The 22,025-nt window shown below is 38.6% G+C and overlaps 1 protein-coding gene across 5 annotated transcripts in view; it reads right to left on the minus strand.

Annotated features, from left to right (window-relative positions):
• Positions 1-535: 535 nt before the first annotated feature.
• Positions 536-22,025, minus strand: part of FAM204A (family with sequence similarity 204 member A) — a 31,516-nt gene continuing 10,026 nt past the window's right edge. For all 5 annotated transcript variants that reach the window (XM_082719824.1, XM_082719827.1, XM_082719823.1 and 2 more), the window contains exons 6-8: positions 14,968-15,057; positions 1,048-1,154; positions 536-768 (exon numbers count right to left, since the gene is read on the minus strand). In XM_082719824.1, the coding sequence (XP_082575950.1) occupies positions 717-768; positions 1,048-1,154; positions 14,968-15,057 (249 nt within the window). In that variant the 3' untranslated portion in view covers positions 536-716. The remainder of the gene's footprint in view (positions 769-1,047; positions 1,155-14,967; positions 15,058-22,025) is intronic.

Consider the following 22,025-nt stretch of genomic DNA (forward strand, 5'->3'; position numbering starts at 1 on the left):
AATGATAAGGCTGAAAGAGATATTCAGGAAGACATTTCCAGGCAAAGCTGAATCATTGTCCAAATACTACATTCTGACCGTTTAAAAATTATTAATATTTTATCTGAAGGTATCTAAAAAGTAATCAGTTGCTTTCATTATTTGACTATGAAATATCAATTCTACTGCTTCCAATAAAGAACCAGTAATTACTTTTATAACATTAATATAATTAAAGTCATTTATAAAGACAGTATAAACTGAGACTTTCTTGCACTTATGACTAATCCATTATAAACAAACGCCAATCTTAAAAACACGATTCCAGAATAAGTGCAGTTACACTGGATATAGGTAAGAAAGAAGAAGGAGCTTGCTGGGTACGCTACACCAGATGAATGAAAGTACAACTGACTTTATACTGGAGGGTTCAGGTTCAGTAAATAAATAAATCAACACACAAACAAAGTCCTATCCTTTTTCCTGCTACATACGCGGACATTTCTTGTACAAACAACAGAATGCTCCATCTCATTCACTTCAATCGAACCAACTCTTTAGAAAGACTTGATAAGATTTAATAATCAACTCCCAAACTTTATGCTTATTTTTCCAATTTCTACCAGTTTCCTGACATAGTTAACATAAGCAGGAAAATCTTTTCAGAAAATTGAGCAGTTGGAGACTCAAGCAAAAACCCAAGTCAAGACTCCAACGTCTTGAGGAATTGTGGCAAGCTACATATATCCCATGTTGCTCTTGGTTTCCCATCTCTTCTTTGCTTCAAACCTAAAATAGAGAACATAGAAATCTCAATTTATTTTTGAAATGCTTTCTTAAACATGCTTTCTAAGTGCCACAGTAAAATGAAACATTGCCACGACAAAGTAAATATCAAAAAGGATAAAGAAATGCCTCCATATTTACAGTATGATAAATATGCAGCAAAGACACAAAGAATAAAATGAGTAACAATCACACACAAACTGGACTCATATGATGTATTCCAGGATTTCTGTAATTCCTATGAAGTTATTAGAATTACTACTAAGTCTTAAACAAACTTACCCCCATGCAAGTTTCTTCTTTTTTCGGGCAACCTGTGAATTTTCAGCATCCTTTTTGGCTTTTACAAAGTTGTGGCAGGCAACCGCCTTAGCAATTTTTACACCAAGCTATGAATTACAAAGGAGAAAACAAAAAAAGTGAAAAAAAAATCCCAGCTAATACAAGAATGACAGTCAGACAAATACTTGAGAACTTACGGGTATGAAAGCCGTAGCTACAAATTAGAAATTCTTATGCTCAGGTTCCCTTGAAGAAGCGAAGTCACCGAATGCACGGAGGAGGCCCGTATTCCCTTACCTCCCGCAGACCCTATACCCTGGTTAGACCAGTCTCCTGGATGGAAATCCTTCCCAAACCGAGGGCCCTCGAGGGTCCACAAGGATATGATGAAGATCTTCAAGCTATTCCAGCATTTCAGTAGGCCAAACAGGAATTTACCCCTGATAAGGCTGCGCAGACTGACAGAGACATCAAGTTTCCTTGCTCTGGGCTAGAATTATAGCAACTCAGTATGGTCACATCAGTTATCTCATGCTGATCAGAAGCTCTGATTGGCAGTCATAGATGTGATTAATAAAACATGGGAAAGCTAATTACTGCTTCATAAACGCACTTGGTATGATGGGCGACAGCTTTTAATTCACTGATAGAAAACAGAATATAGGGGGTGCTAAGAGGCGAGAAGGCTGGGCCTGAGGACCAGAGCACCTAAGTGTTCCCTTTGTGGGCCCCTCTGTTCCTTCTTGGCCTGACACCCATCTGCACCAGTCCTGTAAGGTCCCATTAAAACAAAGCCTCCGACCCACCCTAGCCCGCCTCCCACCCCACCCCTCTGCATTCTTCTCTAAATCAACCTGAAACAGTCTTCCTTTCTGTACTTCTCCAGCCCTTTAGCCTCTATGCCATAACCTACATACAGTTTGCATACTCTACTCTACACAGCTCTCTGGATGCTGAACTTGCTCAGCAAGTACCTCCGGGACAAGCGGGGTGATCTTCTTGTTGTAGTGGCTCTGATTTTCCAAAATGCCTGCCTACATGGATAGCTCAAAAATAAAAATATCTATTAAGCACCCAGGTTGAACAACAAAGGCTGAAAATCTCCCTTTTTGTCCCTGGACTCACTCAAATGCGTATGAGTGGACAACAGATGGGAAGACAAGAAAGAAGCCACTGTCAGGCCCAGGTGGTAAAGCCCGAGCTTTAGGGACCTGCGGGCCAACAGTGAGGCATCGTAGGTGGGTTAAGAGCACGTGTATGAGAAGCCAATTTAGGAAAGTGAGGTTTGACGCGCTTGACACTTCTTTTAGCTTATTCTGGAGAACAGTTTCCTTTAGGATGAAACGAACAAGTAGGAATTGAGCACTGCTTAGAGTTGATGAAGGACAGCACACATCGATTTCATTTTCTAGTCCAGGTAAGAATATACATGAAGAATGGAAGCAACCCGACAACCAAACCAGAGTGCTGAACTGGTCAACACCCACAGGAAAACCACTGACCAGAGAAGGATCCACTGCGACTTAGAGGAGAGCACTTGAGAAAGACTAACTTCGGAGTCCCCAAATTCATACCGATATGACCAGCATCGCCACCTTCATCGTCTTTTTTTTCACAAGACAACATTCATTCAACAACTATCATGAGGGCCCAAACGCACTGTTTGGCCAGGCATTGTTCTAGGCGCTAGAGGTACAGCACTGAACAAAAAAAGCTGATCTTCACACTGGGGGCCTAGGTAGAAGGGGCTGCCAGTGATGTGAACTGTTTGACTCTTTCAATACTGGTCTCCTTCCCCTGGTTGCCTTTTATTTCCAGTTCTTCATCATAGAAAAGTTCAGATAAGTCCACTAAGAAAAGGCTACAAATCAAAGGGCTTAACAGCAGCACCACCTGAGGAGAAAATACAGCCCGAAAGACGCGGTGGCTATTAATCACGAAGATGGATTCCACCAGAAAAACTCTCCATTTGTTCCTTCTAGTCAGCCACGGCATGGCTGGGCGCTCCTCCACCTTGTGACGCCAGCATCTCAATGCACGACTTTCCAGTTTGGTGCGGAAGAAAAGGATGTGGAGGGTCTCACGTTGGTTCTTAAATGCTTTCGTCCAGAAGCGACACACATCGTTTCTGCCCACAGTCCTCTGCTCACAACTAGTCACACAGTTCCACCTAAAGTAAGGCGGCTGGGAACGTGGGGGCTGCGGGCTCCCAGGGGAGCAGTAGATGCACCCAATAAACTGTCCACTGTCCTAAAACCCAGCTTGCTACCTGTGTGAAGATGCACGCCATGTCTCTCCACATCCCTGCAAAATATTTAGCAACTTCCCTGCCCCCACCCTCCAAAAGGTAAAATGTAGAACTCTGTGTTTTTCTATTTAGCTATATTCCTATGTATTATGTATCAAATGCAAATTTGATATATGATACAGTTTTGCCAAGTCTACCTCCCAACAAAAGTCCCATTTGGCAAGTTTATCTTATATTTAAATTGAGAATATACTTGGAGGATAAAGCAAAAATGGTCTGAACCATATCTGCCATGTACCATTAAGCATGTGAAAAAATTATTTTCTAAAACTGTTGTAAATTAACATGTAGCTTGTATTTTTGACTTACTGAAATTTCCCAACACGGGTTTTTTGGATTGGGAATCGATAAGCCGAAGAGTGATACCTCAATGTATTTCATTTAAATGGGACTCATCATCTCAACATGGTCACACACCCTACGAAAGTAAAAGCTTTTAGTTTTCTGGCAACGTTTAGGCCAGACCAGCACAATCAGCATCACAGTAAGGATTTAGAGCATCTATTTCATAAGGCATATATAAATTTATTAAAAATAATTCATTAAAATGTATAAGACACATATTTACACGAGAGGGCTCCATCATTTCTGTGGACTAAGTAGATAATAATAAATGTCCAGGAATACAGGTAATACTTCCAAACAGACCTGTCTGTATAAAAGGTATATTTTCCAACTATATTTTGCCTTGGGTTAGGTTAAATGAAATGTTCTTCAACTGATAAACATTCAACAAGCCTCGTTTATGTATTTTACAGAAAGAATCTCTTAACTTGTAATGATGATGAAAAGTCCTATCAATTTTGTGTCCTTCACATGTTTAAAATGTGTTTCACTTATTCCTATGGAGAAAGAAAAAAGAACAGAAATATTTGGAAATATGAAAGGATAATAAGATCTTCTATGGAAGAGACAGTTGAGAAGAAACTCATTTTCCCAGGCAAGATGACTAACCCGAGCTCCCGAAGATAAAAGAATATCGTGCTATGTTTCAGTATTACAAATAATATAGGCCAACAAGAATCCCCCTTTCACTTCTGTAAAAAGAAAAATGCATCTTCATGCCCAAAGTAAACATCACAAAAGCCTGGTCAATGGTTTTCATATTTAAAAAAAAAAAAAATGTTTTGGGTCATCAGATAACTACAGCAACCCAGTGTGGAAAGAAAATGTTTTAAATGAATAAAAATATATACAGAATTTCTTGTATGTGTAGCCAAAGTATCAGCATTTTCCATATAGAACATCCAATATTTTGCTGCATTTTAATTAAGGTGTCTAAACATTATCACAAAGAACTGCAAATTGGTCAGAGCAAGCGGTAAGGAAAATTAAGCTCTAAAGGCTTTTTATCACCATATTTCAGGAACCAAGGGTGTAAAATGTTCTAATTTGGGATATATTAAAAGCCATAAAAGGTCTTTCAAAAAGATTAATGGTACTTTGCTTGGATTTAAGATAAGGGCTTTAGCTGGTTGGAAAAGCAGGGCCCTGGCTGGACCCTTGGGGCATTCATCTTTACAGCCACTTGGAAGATTTGTAAAAGCGTCTGCATAACCTCAAGCAAATGCACGGCGACATTTTTTTAATTCCTTTCAATTTTACAGGTTTAGCATGTGTAAATCATATTGGGTTGTAAAACAGACATAATGGAGCATCTTGTAACATAGTAGAGATTTTTAAAAGACAAACTTTCAAAATCAAGTTGGTTTTTCCGGCTAAACCTGTGCCATTCCAAAGTTTGCAGATAATCATTTGAGGCATCTGATTCAAACAGCTTCATCTAGCGTAACCGTAAACTTCTTATCCATTTCATAAAATATTTTACTCATCTCAAAATTACTAGCTCGTAACAGATTTATGAAGTTTTCTTCCCTTTTGAACACTTTCAAGGCACTTATTTAAAAATACCAATTATCATACTTTAACTTTTTATGGAATAATAGGTCTCTATGAAAAATATTTATGCCATTCTCTTTTGTTCTTTAATTAAATGAAAACAGATGTTTTCTGAAGTAAAGCGGAACCATTACTGGAGTACTTAAAGTGTTAAGGTCTTTAATTTTTATATCAGTTTGGTCGACAATTCCTGATTGTCTTTACTCAAGCTCAACATTAATGTCAAGCAAGTTACCTAGGAGACGAAAGAGATCAAAGAGACAAAAACCCCTCCAATGTCTGATTAATCAAGCCTGCAAACAGCTTATTTCTTTTAGCCTGCATGCAAGTATGAAAATGAGATTCTGGGAGCCGAACATTGTGCAGATTTGTTCATTCTTATCAGAACAAAGCCAGCGGCAGCTTATTTCATGGATCATTGGCACTGTCATCAGTGCTACACAGAACGGGTGACAGCTCCTCATTTTGAGGCTTGAACAAAATTAGCAAAAAGTCGGCACAAATTAGCCTCTCATCTTTTTGGTAATATGACATTATTCATTTACTTTTTATCCAATTTTTAATTTTTTCCTTGTCAGCTATCCCTTTCTAGTGTCTCTTGCATGGCATCATAAAATGCCTTCATAAAAACAAGCACAGAAAGAGCCAAAGTTGAAATAACATGGAAAGTTCAAAAAGCAAATAAGAAAAAGCTCTTCCAGTGACTGATGACGCTTCTTGTTTTTTACAACTTTCAAAACTCTGCGCTAATATTGATAAATGGCTCAGAACACTCACTACGCAGCTAAGGAGTTTTGGGAAATCAGTGGTAAATTTCAACAAACAATATGACGTGGCTAATGTGTTTCACTCAAACTACAATGTAATGTGGCGATGTGTTGTAGTAAATCTGGGGTGTCTGCACTGGGACTGGGTCCTCTCCGTGGTCACACCTGAGATGCCAAAGCTGTGATGTCTGCAAACAGGCCACGCGCTCTCCAGTCACCTTCTACATCAAGTTGTCTTCTGTTACAGAAACAAACTAATTTCACTGTCATCTTAAAATGTGCACGTACAGGTTTACACGTTTGTGTGCTACACCTATCTGTATGTGTTCAATTGTAGAAACACCTATTACTTATTTTTATACCCTCAACTGTCTAGGAGTTAAAGCCAAGTAGTTTTTATACTTCCAAGCATAAGCCACCAAATTCTATTTTTCAAACACATCACAAAGATATTTATACTTAGCCATATCATATATACCGTGAGTGCGTGTGTACACATATACACACTCATATATGATTCATCTGCAATTTATAGAAATAGTATGTGTTTGGTCCATGAGGTGTAAAGAAGATATACTTTGCTTCCTCAACTCAACTTTGATTTCACAGTGAAATAGTTTATATAACACCTGTTTTAATGATGACTATTAAGGCTTCAAATTATATGTAGATTACAGTAATCCAAAGGAGAGCGAAAAGATGTTATACTGTTGAAATTAGTCCTGGATATAGACATTTATATTCAAGCAACTTATCCCATTCATAAGGGAAAAAAAGCATTAAAAAATTAACCATAAGCTGTTAGATGCTTTACATAGTCCCCATAAGAAAGACAGTTTTTTTTTTAAAGAACTGTAGTACTGTTTTCAGCAATTTCTTTATCTCTGTTCTTCTAAGTAAGAAAGCTTATTAACAAGCTTTGAACTTAAAATCACATTTACAATAATGTGCCATCAACAGTTTTATAAGCTAATTAGAAAAAGATTAATTAATGACTGGCTGCTAATAAAATGGCAATCATGAAGAAAGAAACCAAGGGTGCTAAGCTTCAACTACCACCAATTAAGAGCTAATTACAAACAAATTATATATGTGTTTTGCTGTGGGCTTTAATTTACTAAAATGGTTTTAATTAAAAGAGAAAACATGCTGATTAATTGAACTGCAGAAAAAATCTACAGTATAAACTGTGCTTTGTCTGTCTCTTTAATTAGACTTGTAACATCTGAAATCTTTTCTTAAGATTTGTTAAAGCACAGATAAACATAATTAAAAGAGAGCACAAGGAACACCATTCTAGGTGATCACCCAATCATACAGAAAAGGTTAAAAGAAGACATCCTCAACGCAAGGAGATCTAAGCAGGCACACCTAAAAACCTGAGAGGAAAACCTATCACTCGGCCCCATTTTTATTTTTCTATATTAATATGCTCCAACTTCAAGGCTACACAATTTTTTATGGGAGTGAATATGTCTTTAAACTCAATGTAAAGGAATTCAAACAGCTAGACCTTCCCTTACCAGGATAGGCACAGCTTATTTCCCATACAGTCCGCTAACTGTTCATCTATATATGAAATTACTGAAATTACTTCTAAGAACTAAGAAGAACAAGGCTTCAAAGAATTAAAATCACCATTTAAAAAGCCCCCCGGACTATGCTCAGAGTATGGAATGACAGACAGAAGAACACTTAAATTAAGAAACCACTGAGAAATGACCAAAGTTAATGAAAGTCAGTCAGTTCTAGATGATCCTTACCAGACACACAGCCCCCCACAGCAGAGAAGGCCCAGCCTCCCCAGGTGGCTGAGCACACCGCAGCCAGCAGAAGGCCGTTCCGGGAGGGCTTTTCTCTCCCCAGTGTCCTAGATGCCTTTCCGCTGCGTATCAGGGAAACACACCACAAAGAAAATGGTTCTAAACTCCCCTAACTGGAAATAGGAAACAAACAAAAAGAAACCCAAAGAAAAAGTAAAGGACAGAAGGCAGGGCAGTAACATTTCAAAGACAGACACAAAAAATACTTGGCAGACATTTAGATGATTTTGTATGAAATAATGTATTCTTCACCTACACCTTCTGGTATTAGCAACAAAAATAATATCCTTCCTTGAAATGGATATTTTAGAGTCTCTCTCTCTCTATATATAATATTTAATGCATTATATTTTGTATACCCAATCTTTAGTGGTAAGAGATTACAATAATTAAGAAAATAGAGTATGTACCATCTTTCTTAGAGTCACACATTCCAATGATAAATTCTTACAATAGCTAACTGGAATGTACATTCAGTTTCGTATCTGAATGAACTATTTTACCTTTGGAAACATGGTTATTAAGATATTTCTACCCCAAAAAAGTATTCACGAAAATGAAAAGAAAATAATTTTGCTCTCTGGATTATAGCCTAAAAGAGCTCAGAATGTCAAGATTTGCTTCATTGTAATGTATTTTTCAATTCAGCTTTTTTTTTTTTTGTATGTAATGCAAACAATTAGAGCTTTGAAAATAGCACTGACAAAAAGTAACTTTAAACTTACCAAGTTTGACAGAATCTTTATTTCAACAATTTAAACAAATACATCAATTCTGAATGCTACGCATGATAATGTTCCAGGTACTCTGACAGGTAAATCTGCCAAAACCGCATTATCTGGGGAGAGTGGGGCGATTCAAGTTCTTATTCCATTAAGCCAGCACCACATGTACATCAACATAAAACTAAAACCCAAGATGAAAAGAGTAAACTGTAGCCAGAGTCCTCTCAGAGAAACTAAAGCCAAACAATGCAGCGCACTGGAAAAATTCTGAACGCGACAGCAATTGCAGGAGCATTCACGGCATCTCTGAGAAAGGACCCCTTCTTAGACGGGAACCTAAAATGCAGCAACGATCTCCTCCAATGTATATTTGCCCCTCTTCGATGAGAATGCCTTCAGATTTTTTTAGGAAATTGCTCTAGAAACAGAGCTCAGGCTACAAATTAATGATCTCCCAAAATCAGAGAGCATTCTGTTTATTTAACTAGAAAAGAACACGACTCAATTCAAACATTAGTGTTTTTCTTTTTTTAAAGGCCATTCCCATCTTTGTTATTTAAATATTAACAAACTACCCATATTTCAACATTATGAACTTTACCTATGTTTCGGTACCAAACACTATCCTACTGGAGTCATTTACAGAAAAAGTAATTTTTAAGGACTTTTAGCTATACAAAGTTCAAACAAAATTCACAGACAACCTCTCTCATCCATTTCTACTCTGACACTGTACAGTTATAAATGAAATCAACCTGAGCAATCTATCTAGATAGCGGAGACGTGATCCACTCCATAGCAGAAACTCGCTGCTGCCAAACCAAGGGGGTCTCATTTACCTACAGCAGGCTAACGCCAGAGAAAATTCTCTTTCCAAAATGTGACATTCAACCTAAGTGTTGCCTACTTAATTTAATCTAGGCTTTAGCACTTAATTTTAAAATATATGTCTCTACTCACTTCTATTAACTGGTATAATTTGAATTATAAAAAAGAAAATATGTCATGAAAGACCAGTACCAAAGGATGGAATTTTTAAGGATCACTATCAATGAATGCAATGTACTTCCAATCCAGGCCTTAGGTTAACAAGCCACAAATACGCTCAGATATTCTGTGCGCATGTAAAACTGATATATTTTTTTAAAAACAACTTTTTTTTTAAAAACCAGAACAGTTTCATCATTTTGACACAAACCCAAGTATATTATTCCACTATCTCTCCTCCAAGACTGTTAATGACAAAGAAGTTTTAATCAACAGGAGGGACAGTCCCAAGGCAACTATGTTACTACATGACAAAACCCAAAGATGTCAGCAGAATCTACGCTTCAAACATACGAATTTGAGCTGTCCCCTCAAACCAGAAAATATGCATCCTTGATGTGATCGTTAATTTAAGGGAATGTGATTCTGGAAAATACGTATTTGCTCTGCCACAATGCTAGCGCAGGGACAAACGGCACAAGGTTGTTTTTATTTTTGTTTTTTGAGGAACAATTTTCAAGGCCCATTCGCAGGCACAGTCCTACTTTTGGCTTCCTTTTTTTCAATACTGATGCTGCCCTATTGGTTTCACAGGCTTAAAAATGTTAAACATCAAAAATTAGTTTCACTTATTACGGTTGGAAAAGGCTTTAAGAACTCTGGGATCTGTGCCTCTGAGCAAGGGCTTTATCAGCAGGTCCCAGTCACTGCTTCTTGAAAAAAGAAAACGGAACTGATTAAAAACCAATACACCTGATTTCCAAAAGGACACCTACCATGCACTTATACAGTTAATTCATAAAGGGTTTCTGCCCCAAACTCACAATTACTTACTTCTCAAAATCCCATCTCTCATATCCACGGTGATTGGCACCAAAGGGATAAATAGAAAAAATTAAATCTCAAACTAAACTCTTTATTCAAGAATTCCATCTTGATTACTTTAGTTATTCTTCACGGGTGTTTAATGAACACAGCATCGGTGTCTTTCCAAAGTCTGTCTGAACAGCAAACACTTTCCAAATGTTTTGCCATTTATGTAAGGAAAAGAATAGAATACATTTTATTTTTTCTCCTAAACAGAATTCTTTAAGCCCACACTAAATAAGTTTAATTTATTTTACTAGAATCAGGCATTATATTTGTATGGAAGTTAAAAAAACAAAACACTTGAGAAAAAGGTTTACTATCCTTGCAAGTGATGGAAATATCCTTTATTTCTGAAGCAACCTCATTTATCACAAAAGTAATAGGAAATAACACTCTTAAAATAAAAAATACCTAGTCAGTGCTATGCAATTCTCATTTCTACAACAGCAGTATAACAAAACCAAACACAAAAAAAGAAACTAATATCCTGAAAGAAAACACGCATCTCTGAGGCTGGTAAGGAGCTACTTGTGTACATTCTGACACGCAGCTTCCAATGGCAGAGGAAGGAAAGCTCACGCGTGATCCCTGACGAAGCAGCTGCTACTAAGCACAAGGCCAGGGTGACCCCATCCCCTCCCAGTGCCTCATTTAAAAAAACTATATCCAGTTCTCAACTGTCCAGGTTTTACTGCAAGATTTAATAAATACGTAAACGATTACATAATTCAATATCTCATTTAAGACAAATTTTAGGTCTGCTTTGCCAGGTAAAGATGAAAAGTACAATCCAATAATGTTTTAAAAATCTAGTTAGGCAACCACCACCACAGTAAATGTCCCAAACAGGAAAAGAATCAGCAGTTGATGCTAAAACTAGTAGGTAAAGTATAATGACAGAAGATTTACCTAGTCTCAAATTATCTCCCATCTCTCCAGGAGATACTTATTAACTACATATGGGAAAACAGTAACATTATAATGTGGAGAAACCTGGCCTTAATCAAAAGCTCAAAGTAACATCATCAATAAATGGGGCAAACAGAAATCATGTGCCTCCTGATATCTTGCATTGAGAAGAACACAGCATCATTTCTGTGATATTCCTGCCAAAAATGCATGAGGAAATAGCAGACAAACCAAAACTGAAAGGCATTCTACAAAATAATTAGCCTCTATTGCTCAAAAATGCTACCGTGCTGAGAAGTAAACATAGACTGAAGAACTTCCCAGATTAAAGAAAAATAAAGAGACGTGACAACAAAATGAAATGTCCTAGACCTGGAAAAAGAAACTATCCTTTCCTCTATAAAGGAAATGAGTGAGACATTTGGCAAATCTAAATAAGGTATATAAGTTGGAATGAATGACAAAGAAAATATTAAATGTTAACATCTTGGGTACCTAGGGGAAGGTAAAAAGAAAATCTTTGCAACTTTCTAAAAGTCCAAAATTATTTCAATATAAAACTTTTTTTAAAAAAAGTCAAATGTAAGCAACTCTTAAAATTTCAGCATTACTAACTTTACCTAGAAAACACACAAGGCCTGCAATAAAGTAAATGCTTCTCTCTGAATTCCCCTTGCCTCAGATGTGGGTGAGAACCAACAGAAAAAGACAAAAAGAACAGCCAGCCATGCATGGGTCATGTGGAGCCCACATTATAATGCTGCAGACTAGGCCTTGCTTTATTCCTTCTTGTTACTAAACCAAGATCTGAGATAACTTACAGACCTTGAGCCTCTGGCTGAGTCACAGTCAGCCTGTTTTTTGGTAGAGATTACAAAATACACAACTCTCAGGTCTTCCAAAAGGAAGAATGGACAATGACACGGGGACATCAGTTTGTTGAGTCCTATGATCCAGGAGGGAGAGGTAAAGACGAAGAATTCTACAGTGTTTCTGAAAACAATCAGGAGGCCAAACCCTAAGGACTTACTGGTTTTACTATGCTTCTATCCTTAGCTTTACTGGAACTACACAGTCATCCCAAGATCAGCCACATGCTAATGGTACAGCATTTGCTGGAGAGCAGTCACAAATACCCACAGTTTTTAAAGGGATTCAAGAGACACCTGCTCAAACATGTGGCACAACATGGACCTAAGTGGTGCCTTTAAGGACCGGTTCTCCAGAAAGTTTTGCTTCTCACCCAAATAAGGTGGATATCCAGAGAAAGCTGCCAACAGCTTCCACACCTGCCTATTTAGATGTGACCAAGACTAATGACTGGTGTTGCTGCCCTATGTGCCTTTCAGATTCTGAAAGCCAACCAATGCCTTCAGCCACTCCCTCCATCATACGTCCTACTGTGCCCACTCCTCCCCATCCCTGCAGCCATATCTACCCTTCCCACTGGACTCTCGTCCAAGCTCCAAAGCATGTCCCTCCCCATCCTTCTCTGACATTTCAGGGTCAACTCCCCAAAATTTGAAGATGAGATCTAATGATACAATTTGCTATACTGTATATACTTGCAGGCTACCCAAGAAACTTAACTACTACCTCTAACAACAGTTCTATGGAAAAATAATTTCCAGGTACCAAAATAGTACCAACAAACATTAAGTGCTCTACTGTTGAACAGAACTTTAAAGATGGTCTTTAACAAAAAGCTGATGTTTAGAGGTAAGTGCCAGGTATATACCAAGCTAAAGAAGCCACTATACTAACTGCCAAATGACATTTAAATCCTATGGGGGTTGTGGTACCATTCAACATACTATCAAATTCATTCTATCAAAATGTAACAGGGGTGCATGGATGGCACAGTCATTAAGTGTCCGACTCAGTTAAGGCTCAGGTCATGATCTTAGGGTCTGCTTAAGATTCTTTCTCCCTCTTCCTCTGCCCCACCCCCACTCCGTGTTTGCACACCTGAACACATGTGCACTCTTTCTTGCAAAAATAAATAAATCTTTAAAAACATGTAATGCCTAAAACATTCTATTTGAAGACAGAGTGATAAAATGCTATTATATCCAATGAATGTTATAATCAATAAAATCAAAATATGGCTCCTTTAAAAAAGAAAGAGAGCAAATATCGAAGCACAAGAAATATCATAAGCTGTAAAGGGAAGAATGACTCTTCCAAGGAAAAAGTAAACATTAATTTTTTAAAATGTCACTTTTTGAAAGGTCCCCTAACTGCCATTTATGCTGCTTCTTGCCTAAGTCCTAAACTCAAGCTCCACGCTTCATAATTTCCTGAAGATTAGCCATTTAATAAATAAGCACAAATACATAGATATGTTACAAACAGAAGTATTTACTGTGTCAACTGATCTTAAAGGTTTGTGGGAAAAAAGATGACTTCTGAATCCTGAAGCCCCACTTCTGAACTTCTTTATTTCCCTACATAAAAACATATAGCTTACAAGATACTTATGGCCAGCACCCAAAAATAGGAAACAAACCAACAAACAGCAATCAACAGTGGGTTTTGTCACTAGCAGATGGAACAGCAAAACGGTTCTTCCACAGAAGAATTTACTAAAATAGGTAAGTTTGTCATTAGTCTCGGTTTAAAACAAATGCTCACCTGGAGGTGAGTAAGAAAGAACAGGGCACGTGGCCAGCCATTTGCACAGGTGACTGCTGGTGCTCTCCAGGTAATTAAACCCCAGGGAGTGTAGTTTAAGAGTAAGGTGAAGAACATAGGGATACACTAAAAAAGAAAGCTATGGTAGAACTCTTTCCCTACAAAGGACAAAAAAGAATCACAAAACACAGTGACAACAACACAACATATGCTGAGATGAGCTCTTTACTCAATGTGTGACTTTGCCTAGTGACATCCAGCAGCGAATGTAGAAATATCTCCCATGAAAGGTGCAAGTGAGAACCTTCTGGAAGGTTCTTTGTACTTGGAAAAAGAATATTCAATATATTTATTAGTTTTATATTCTAGACTCTAAGTTTTAAAAAGCTGAAAATTATTTAGGGTTGGGGAAAAGTTTAGAATGTGCAACAAGAAGGCACTTGGGGAAGTGAGGGCGAGGAAACTTTGAGATATGACATTAGAACACACAGCTGCCTTCGGGGAGAGTTAAAGCGAATTAAAGATGCAAATGGAAAAAAAAAAAAAGCGCTCGTCTTTTAATCATAACTGCCAAAAACTCTCTGAACTAGGTGAAATCTAGGGCTGAATATCAATCATGGATTATTTCCACCATAAGTTTTAGACCAGAATAATTTTAAAACATTAAAGACAAAAATAAAAACCCAGCACTTCAAAATAAATGGCAGCATGAGAGGAAAGAAAATGGACAGAAAGGAAAATCTAAAATCAAATATTTGAGGGGCACCTAGGTGACTCGGTTAAGCATCCAACTCTTGATCTCAACTTGGGTCTTATCTCAGAGTCATGAGGTTCAAGGCCCACACTGGGCTCCACACTGGGCTCCACACTGGGTGTGGAGTCTACTTAAAAAACAAACAAGCAAACAAAGCTAAGAAAATACCTGAATATGAAACTCATGGTCACAAAAAGAATGTACATTCATTTTAGAAAATTTGGAAATACTACAGTTGACTCACCTCCCGAGTAGCTAGCTGGTTGCTGAGTTCCTCAGCCTTCTCGATGTTCCACTCTTCCACAGCCTGGTCTATGCTCTTTTCAAGGCCCGACTAGAAAGTAAAGAAATCTAAAGCTTAAAAGCAGGAAAAAAGGCAAGTATTTTATGGCAAAGACTATGTCACAGGGCTACACCGAACACGTTACATACTTAGATCATTTAATGTTCATGATGACCCCTGTGGTAGTTGGTACCACTTCCATTTACTGATGAGAAGGCCGCGCAGAGATACCTAATGGCTTATTCAAGGCCAGATAACTTCCTGAACTGAGAAAAAGGAGATGCCAATACAGACTTTTGTGACTTCCAAGGACTACGCTTTCCCTTGATAACAATATAATGTTAATGATAACAACAGTTAAAATGATATCACGCTTATTATGTAGTAGACCCCGACTTATAACTGTAAGAAAGCTCATTTATCTTTCAAACACCAAATACTGTTACCCTGTTTTTGAACATGAGAAAACAGAGGCCTCAGACTCACTAACGTGGCCAAGGTCAGAATCTGTAAGCGGTAAGGCCACTGCATGAATATGGGTCTGCCCAGAGCCTGTGCTCTCGACCACCATTTTCCTCTGCCTCTTCTCTCTACAGCCCCTTCCTGTAGCTTGAGGCCTTCCTTCAACAGCCCCTCTAGTCTTTGACGATGGGTATTAAGTTAGATATTAAATAGGAGAATAATGCTACATAAGAGAACAAGTTTTATTTTCTTATGGAAATGTTTTTATTTACTAGGTGAAGGTGCTTTAGGAAATCATAATTAATATTTTCATGTGATTACCAAACACACCAGGTAGGATTCATCATACATTTATGGAAAGAAGCTTAGACTTAAATAACTGAGGTTAGCCTGTGGAAATAGTTACCATATAAAATAAAAAAAAATTTAAAACAGTCTAATGTATGGTTCCCACAAGAAAATTCTGCCCTAACAATGGCTTAGCCAGTGTGTCCTCCATGTTTTTAGTTCCCAATTTCTCTCTCATCTAGTAAATGGGACGCCAGGAATGCCTCTGCCTATCAGTGTACTGCTTGGTTACACCCATCAACTAAGTGACATTTTGTTCCTGTGCAGCCTCTGTGGAAACAAGACTTAAAAATGCCAATTTACACACACACACACACACACACACACACACACACACACACACACGGAATACTAGTCAGCCATCAAAAAAAATGAAATTTTGCCATTTGCAATGATGTGGATGGAGCCACAGTGTATTATGCTGAGGGAAATAAATCAGAGAAAGACAAATACCGTAAGATTTCATTCATATGTGGAATTTAAGAAACAAAACACACGAGGAGCACCTGGGTGGTGCAGTCAGTTGAGCATCCAACTCTGGATTTCCACTCAGGTCATGATCTTGAGGGTCTTAAGATCAAGCCCCACATCAAGCTCCTCACTGGGCAGGGAATTTGCTTAGGATTCTCTCCCACCACCCCCTGCTCACTCACACCCTCCCCTTCCCCAAGTAAATAAATCTTTAAAAAACAAACCAAATGAACATATGGGGCAGGGGGTGGGGAGAAAGAGGAAAACAAACCATAAAAGACTCTTAATGGTAGAGAACCAACTGAGGGTTGATGGAGGGGAGGTAGGTGGGGGAGGGGCTAGATGGGGGATGGGTCTTAAGGAGGGCACTTGTTACGATGAGCACTGGGTGTTATACGTAAGTGATGGATCACTAAATTCTACTCCGGAAATCAGTATTACACTCTATGTTAACTAATTAGAATTTAAATGAAAATTTGAAAAGAAAAAAAAAATGCCCACACATAATCTGCTTAAAAAGATGATAGAACACAGACCAGTAAGGTCATCACTAGTTGAATGAAGATCATCCCTTTTCACAATCCCTCACCCTACCTAAGGTCTTGATAGGATGACAAACTTGCTCCCAGCTGTAGCTGAAGACCATCACTCAGCAGGCCTTAGTCTCTGATCCTAGGCCAGGTGGCTCTCCTGTCCTTTTCCCATTCTGGCCCTATGATCACCAGTGTCCAGAAATTCTTTTTTAGGGGCACCCGTGTGGCTCAGCCAGTTAAGCACCGGCCTTCTGGTCAGGTCATGATCCCAGGGTCCTGGGATCGAGCCCCAGGTTAGGCTCCCCACTAAGCAGGGAGTCTGCTTCTCCCTCTCCCACTGCCCTACCCCCAGTTTGTGCTTTCTCTCCTGCTCACTCTCTCTCAAATAAATAAAATCTTTAAAAAAAAAACAAAACACAGAAATTCCTTTTTGTATTTCTGAAGAACTCTTATCACCATCCAAAAAACATCCTGGACTCACTTTTCCAACATCCTTCATCCTCAGGGACCTCTAACTAATACCCGACCCCACAGTCCATACTCCAGGCCAGTGACAGGTCTGTGTACCTCTTCAGGTCTGTGAATGGTGCCGGTCTATGAACTGAGCTTGTGCCAGAATGCAAATCAACTACATGACTATACTCAGCTTTGATTTTTTTTTTTTTTTTTAAAGGGAGAAGAACAACAAGACTTTCTCAGATCAGGAAGTAGTACACTGAGCTATATTCAGATACAAGCTCTGTATCTCTTGGAGGACCAATTCTTTGAAAAGGCTTGCTCTGGGCCAGGCAATAGACATCACCTGAAAGCTCTAATTCCAAAGCTTTACAATCTGGAATTCTCTCTGAACTCAAGATTCTGTCCTTTGACTTATCCCAAGTTTCATAGCCAGAGAACCTGCATTGTCTTCATTTGTAACCCTGCCGCGGGACCACTGTATTAATTCTCAGAGTCCTTCAGTCCCTCGTGGATTCTCCTAACCTTCTTCTCTGGCCTGCCGCCCATGATTAATCTTTTCTAACTCTAAGCCAGGAGTTCTCCAAGTTGAAGTCTGGACCAGCAGCATCAGCACTACTGGGAACCTGTCAGAAATACAAATGCTCTGAATCAGAAACGGGTTGGGGCCCAGCAACTCACTGACGCTAACCAGGCCAAAGTTTGAGAACCACTGACCTAAGCAATACCTTCAACTTCCTTCCACATGTTACCTTGTTTTGGCTACTCCCGACCACTTGTTTCTACTACTTTAACATCTTCCTCTTCCTTCTTCTCAGTAATGTATGCAGTCCTAGGGCTTCAATTACTTCTTATAAGCTGCTTTACAGATCGCTGACTAATTCAAAATATCTCAGCTATTCCAAGATCTCTATCACCAGCTACTTGCTAGTTATCTTCATATTGAAGCCTTGCGAAGACAGGGTCTCTAACTTCTTGCTATGCCTAAAACAAGCTCATCACTTACTGCCCTGCTTCCCCTTCAGAGCTGACAGCCCACTTAGTCACCCCAGACAGAATCCTTAGTGGTCTTCAATGACTCCAATCCTTTGCTCCTATTTTAACTCTTTTCATAGAGTGTCTCATGTTTCCTTTCTGGGCTTCTTCAAGGTCTCATCATCTCCTGTTGGGAAGATGATAGTCTTCTCCAAATTAGTTTTCTGTCTTTCTAAAGTAGAGATACCATGTCACTAGCAAGCTTGAAAACAAGATCACTTCTTTATTCCTTTTGAATTGCACCAAAATGCCTTCACAATAGGTTCCCATAATGCTTTCTCAGTCCCATCTTGGGTAATGCTCTACTTGCCAATCTCTGGTCACATCTACCATTCTCTTACTGTCCCCTATGCATCTGATTTGTTTCTACTGGGAAAATCTTAACCATCCTTGTATGTCCCATGTCAAATGTTACCTTCCCACCTCTGTAGGTTCACTCACCAGTACACACCCACAGACCCTGCTTTATTCTGCCAGTACCTAAGTGCCATGAGCACTGCTCTCCCCATGCTGTGCTGTCACTGTACTCCATGACTCTCGTTAGCACCCATGGGTCTCTCTCCCCTCCCAGGTTCTAGGCTCACCATGCACAGACCTGTTTAAGCACCTAACCTGACTGAGAGGCACTCAGTCAGCTTCTGTTACTGAGTTAACGGTCACAGTGCAATAATCCATGGTTGCATTAATACTGAAAGGATCCCACCCAAATGAGGACCATTCGTGACCTAGCCACTGCTTTGACAAGTTCCCAGGAGAATTCTACAACAGTAATATTGGGGTAATAGTACCCCTATGACTAAACAAGAGCCACATTTTCTTATACTTCTTGATGTATAAATCTTTCCCACTACTGGCATATGCATTTCTTTGAGGGCATGGAGAATATCTTCTTCGTCTTGGACTCCCAGAGCCGTAGCACAGTCCCTGTCTCTAGAATTTTATTATTTGTTTTTACAATAGAAATAAAATATCTTATTTAAGAAATGAGAATAAATGGCTCTCCTTCCTGCACAGAATATTAGTTATCTCCTCAAATATATATGAAAATAAAATACTAACAGCAAACTTCAATTTTCCCTGCACCACAAATTCTGGACAAGCTAGTTAAATCAACCCAGACTTCATCTATCCCAACCTCTCATTTCAGCAACCTGGTCCCTAATGTCATCCATTCTTGGGCCTGTCCAGCTGATTCCACAAAATAGCTCTGTATGTTTCCCTCCAATTATGTAGCTTTCCTAAGATTAGTTAGACCTGGGTGCTGTACTCCTTTAGTCTAGGACCTAGAGTAATCAGATGAGTGAGTAAAAAGGAACCCACTCTATTATTACCACCAATACCCTGAATAAACCAGGGGTCTGCTTATCAAGTCATTTTGCTGCATCAACTTGCTAAGTTCCCTTTGGTTATCAAGGAGCCACTGCTTATAGTTAATGTCACAAAGGTAGAAACCAAAAATACTCCCCTCTTCTAGAAACTTATATGAACTGCTGAGTTTGTAAGTATAAATTTTCACTTAAAAAGAAGTCAGCTAAAATTACACATCTATCTCTCTACCATCAACCAACTGCCATTCCCCCAGCCATTCAGAGCACTGGCACAATATAGCAGAAAGAGCACTGGAACAGAAGCGGTAGTCGGGAGTAGTGGTCATGGCTCCCAGCAAATGAGATTTCCTCGAAGGAAGAGCAAAGCCTCAGTTTCCTTCAAGAAAAATGACATGACAGGCATGATAATCAAAATTCTCTCCTAGAAATAAAATTGCACTTACATGTTCAATTTTGTTTTCAGCTCTTTTAAAAGTTTTTTTTTTTTAATTCAACAAAATTTCAATAGGTAAAACTTCATTTTTCTCTCCCCTTTCCCCTTTTTCTTTCTTTCTTTTTTTGGACAATATATTTAAGTAAATATAATACTTCCTTTTGGCTCTGAAAAATTTCTGGTTCCATCTAAGAAGATACTAACATTGTAAATACACTCAAAATACTAACATTAGTAAAAAAAATATCTTAAGGTAAAACATTTCCATCATCTTAATACCATAATAACGGTTTACAAAGAATATGGCTGGTAAGGTCAGACCCAGGGGTTCAAATTCCAGCTCCTCTACTTAATGGCTGAGAAACTCAGTGATTCCTAGACCTCTACAGCTTATAGTTACCTCACTTGCGAAAAGAGAGTAATACCGAATCCTCTGCAAGTTTACAGTAAGGGTCAAAGGAAATAGATGTAAAATGCTGAGCAAAACTTTAGAATATAGCATCATTCGATAAATAAGCTGTTCATATTATTTTACCTAAACATCAGGATACCATTAAAACCAACAGGCGGTCTAGCTCCATACAGCTACAGATCTCCTCATAACTCATCAAGGCCTCAGCCCCAAGCGTAAGACCCAAGAATTCAACTCTGAGTCAGAAAGTAGTCTCATGAAGTAAATTAAGTGGTACCCAAGAGTACCTTTACTGGAATTATCTCTGATGTCTCTCATAGCACAGAAGTGGGACTGATGATACTCTGCGGGTCCTCGGTATGCTTCTCGGGTGCCTCTTGTCAAGAATCAGAACTTAGCTTAAGACACATGCACTTCAATACAGGCAAACAAATTTAGAGACGGCATTTCGGCCACAGGTGGAAAAACATTCTAGGCCAGTATCTAACAGGTTCCCACATAATAACCATAAATAACCATAAATAACCTAAATAAAAGAGGCCATAAATAACTTCTAATTAACAGTTTTGTTGCAGATCTCAAGAAGACAAATATCAAAGAAATGTATGGGTACGAGGTTTAACATGAAGGGCCGACCACCCATATGTGCACATGCAGAATCTGTTTGAACATACGATTAGAGCACCTCCGGGCAAACTGTATGATATATTTCTAGAGAAATGTTGCTACTAAATATTTGGATAATATATTCAATGTTTAAAGCTTAATACAAATGAACTATCCACTGAAGTTTGCTGTGTCTAATTAAAACTAATATCTAAGGGAGAAAAAAAATTAGGCAATCTCTCCATAAAGAAGGAAAATAACGAAGAATTAGTGGTGTTACCTTTATGTATAAATCATACCTATTTAAATTATCTGAATCACCACCTGGGGATCAAAAGATAATGCTTTGGGGGCACCTGGGTGGCTCAGTGGGTTAGGCCTCTGCCTTCAGCCCAGGTCATGATCTCAGGGTCCTGGGATCGAGCCCCACATAGGGCTCTCTGCTCAGCGGGGAGCCTGCTTCCCTCTCTCTCTCTACCTGCCTCTCTGCCTACTTGTGATCTCTCTGTCAAATAAATAAATAAAATATTAAAAAAAAAAAAAGATAATGCTTTGTAGTTGTGTAACTGACACCAGGGGAATGGTCATGGAACCACTCCAACCCTCCCCTTCACACCACCACTTCTGCCTCCTCCAGACCACTACCCTACATCCCTCCCCCACAAACCCCTACACGGGCAGTCAGTCTTTTATCTCATCTGTGTTTTGGAGTTTCAAGTAAAATTTTGGTTAGAAAAAGCATCCTACTAAAAAAAAATTTGAAAAAAGCTACACTATACAATTCAAGTTTCTTCTCATAAACAACTAAAAAAATTATCAAAGACATTGCGCAATCACTCTTAAATTATTAAAATTTAAGTCTGGTTTTTTTCATGCCAAAAAGTATACATTAAGTATATATAAAACTACTTCAATAGTAACTGCTGACGAATCAA

This window comes from Mustela nivalis, assembly GCF_964662115.1.
Source record: "Mustela nivalis genome assembly, chromosome: 2".
NCBI classification, from domain to species: Eukaryota; Metazoa; Chordata; class Mammalia; order Carnivora; family Mustelidae; genus Mustela; species Mustela nivalis.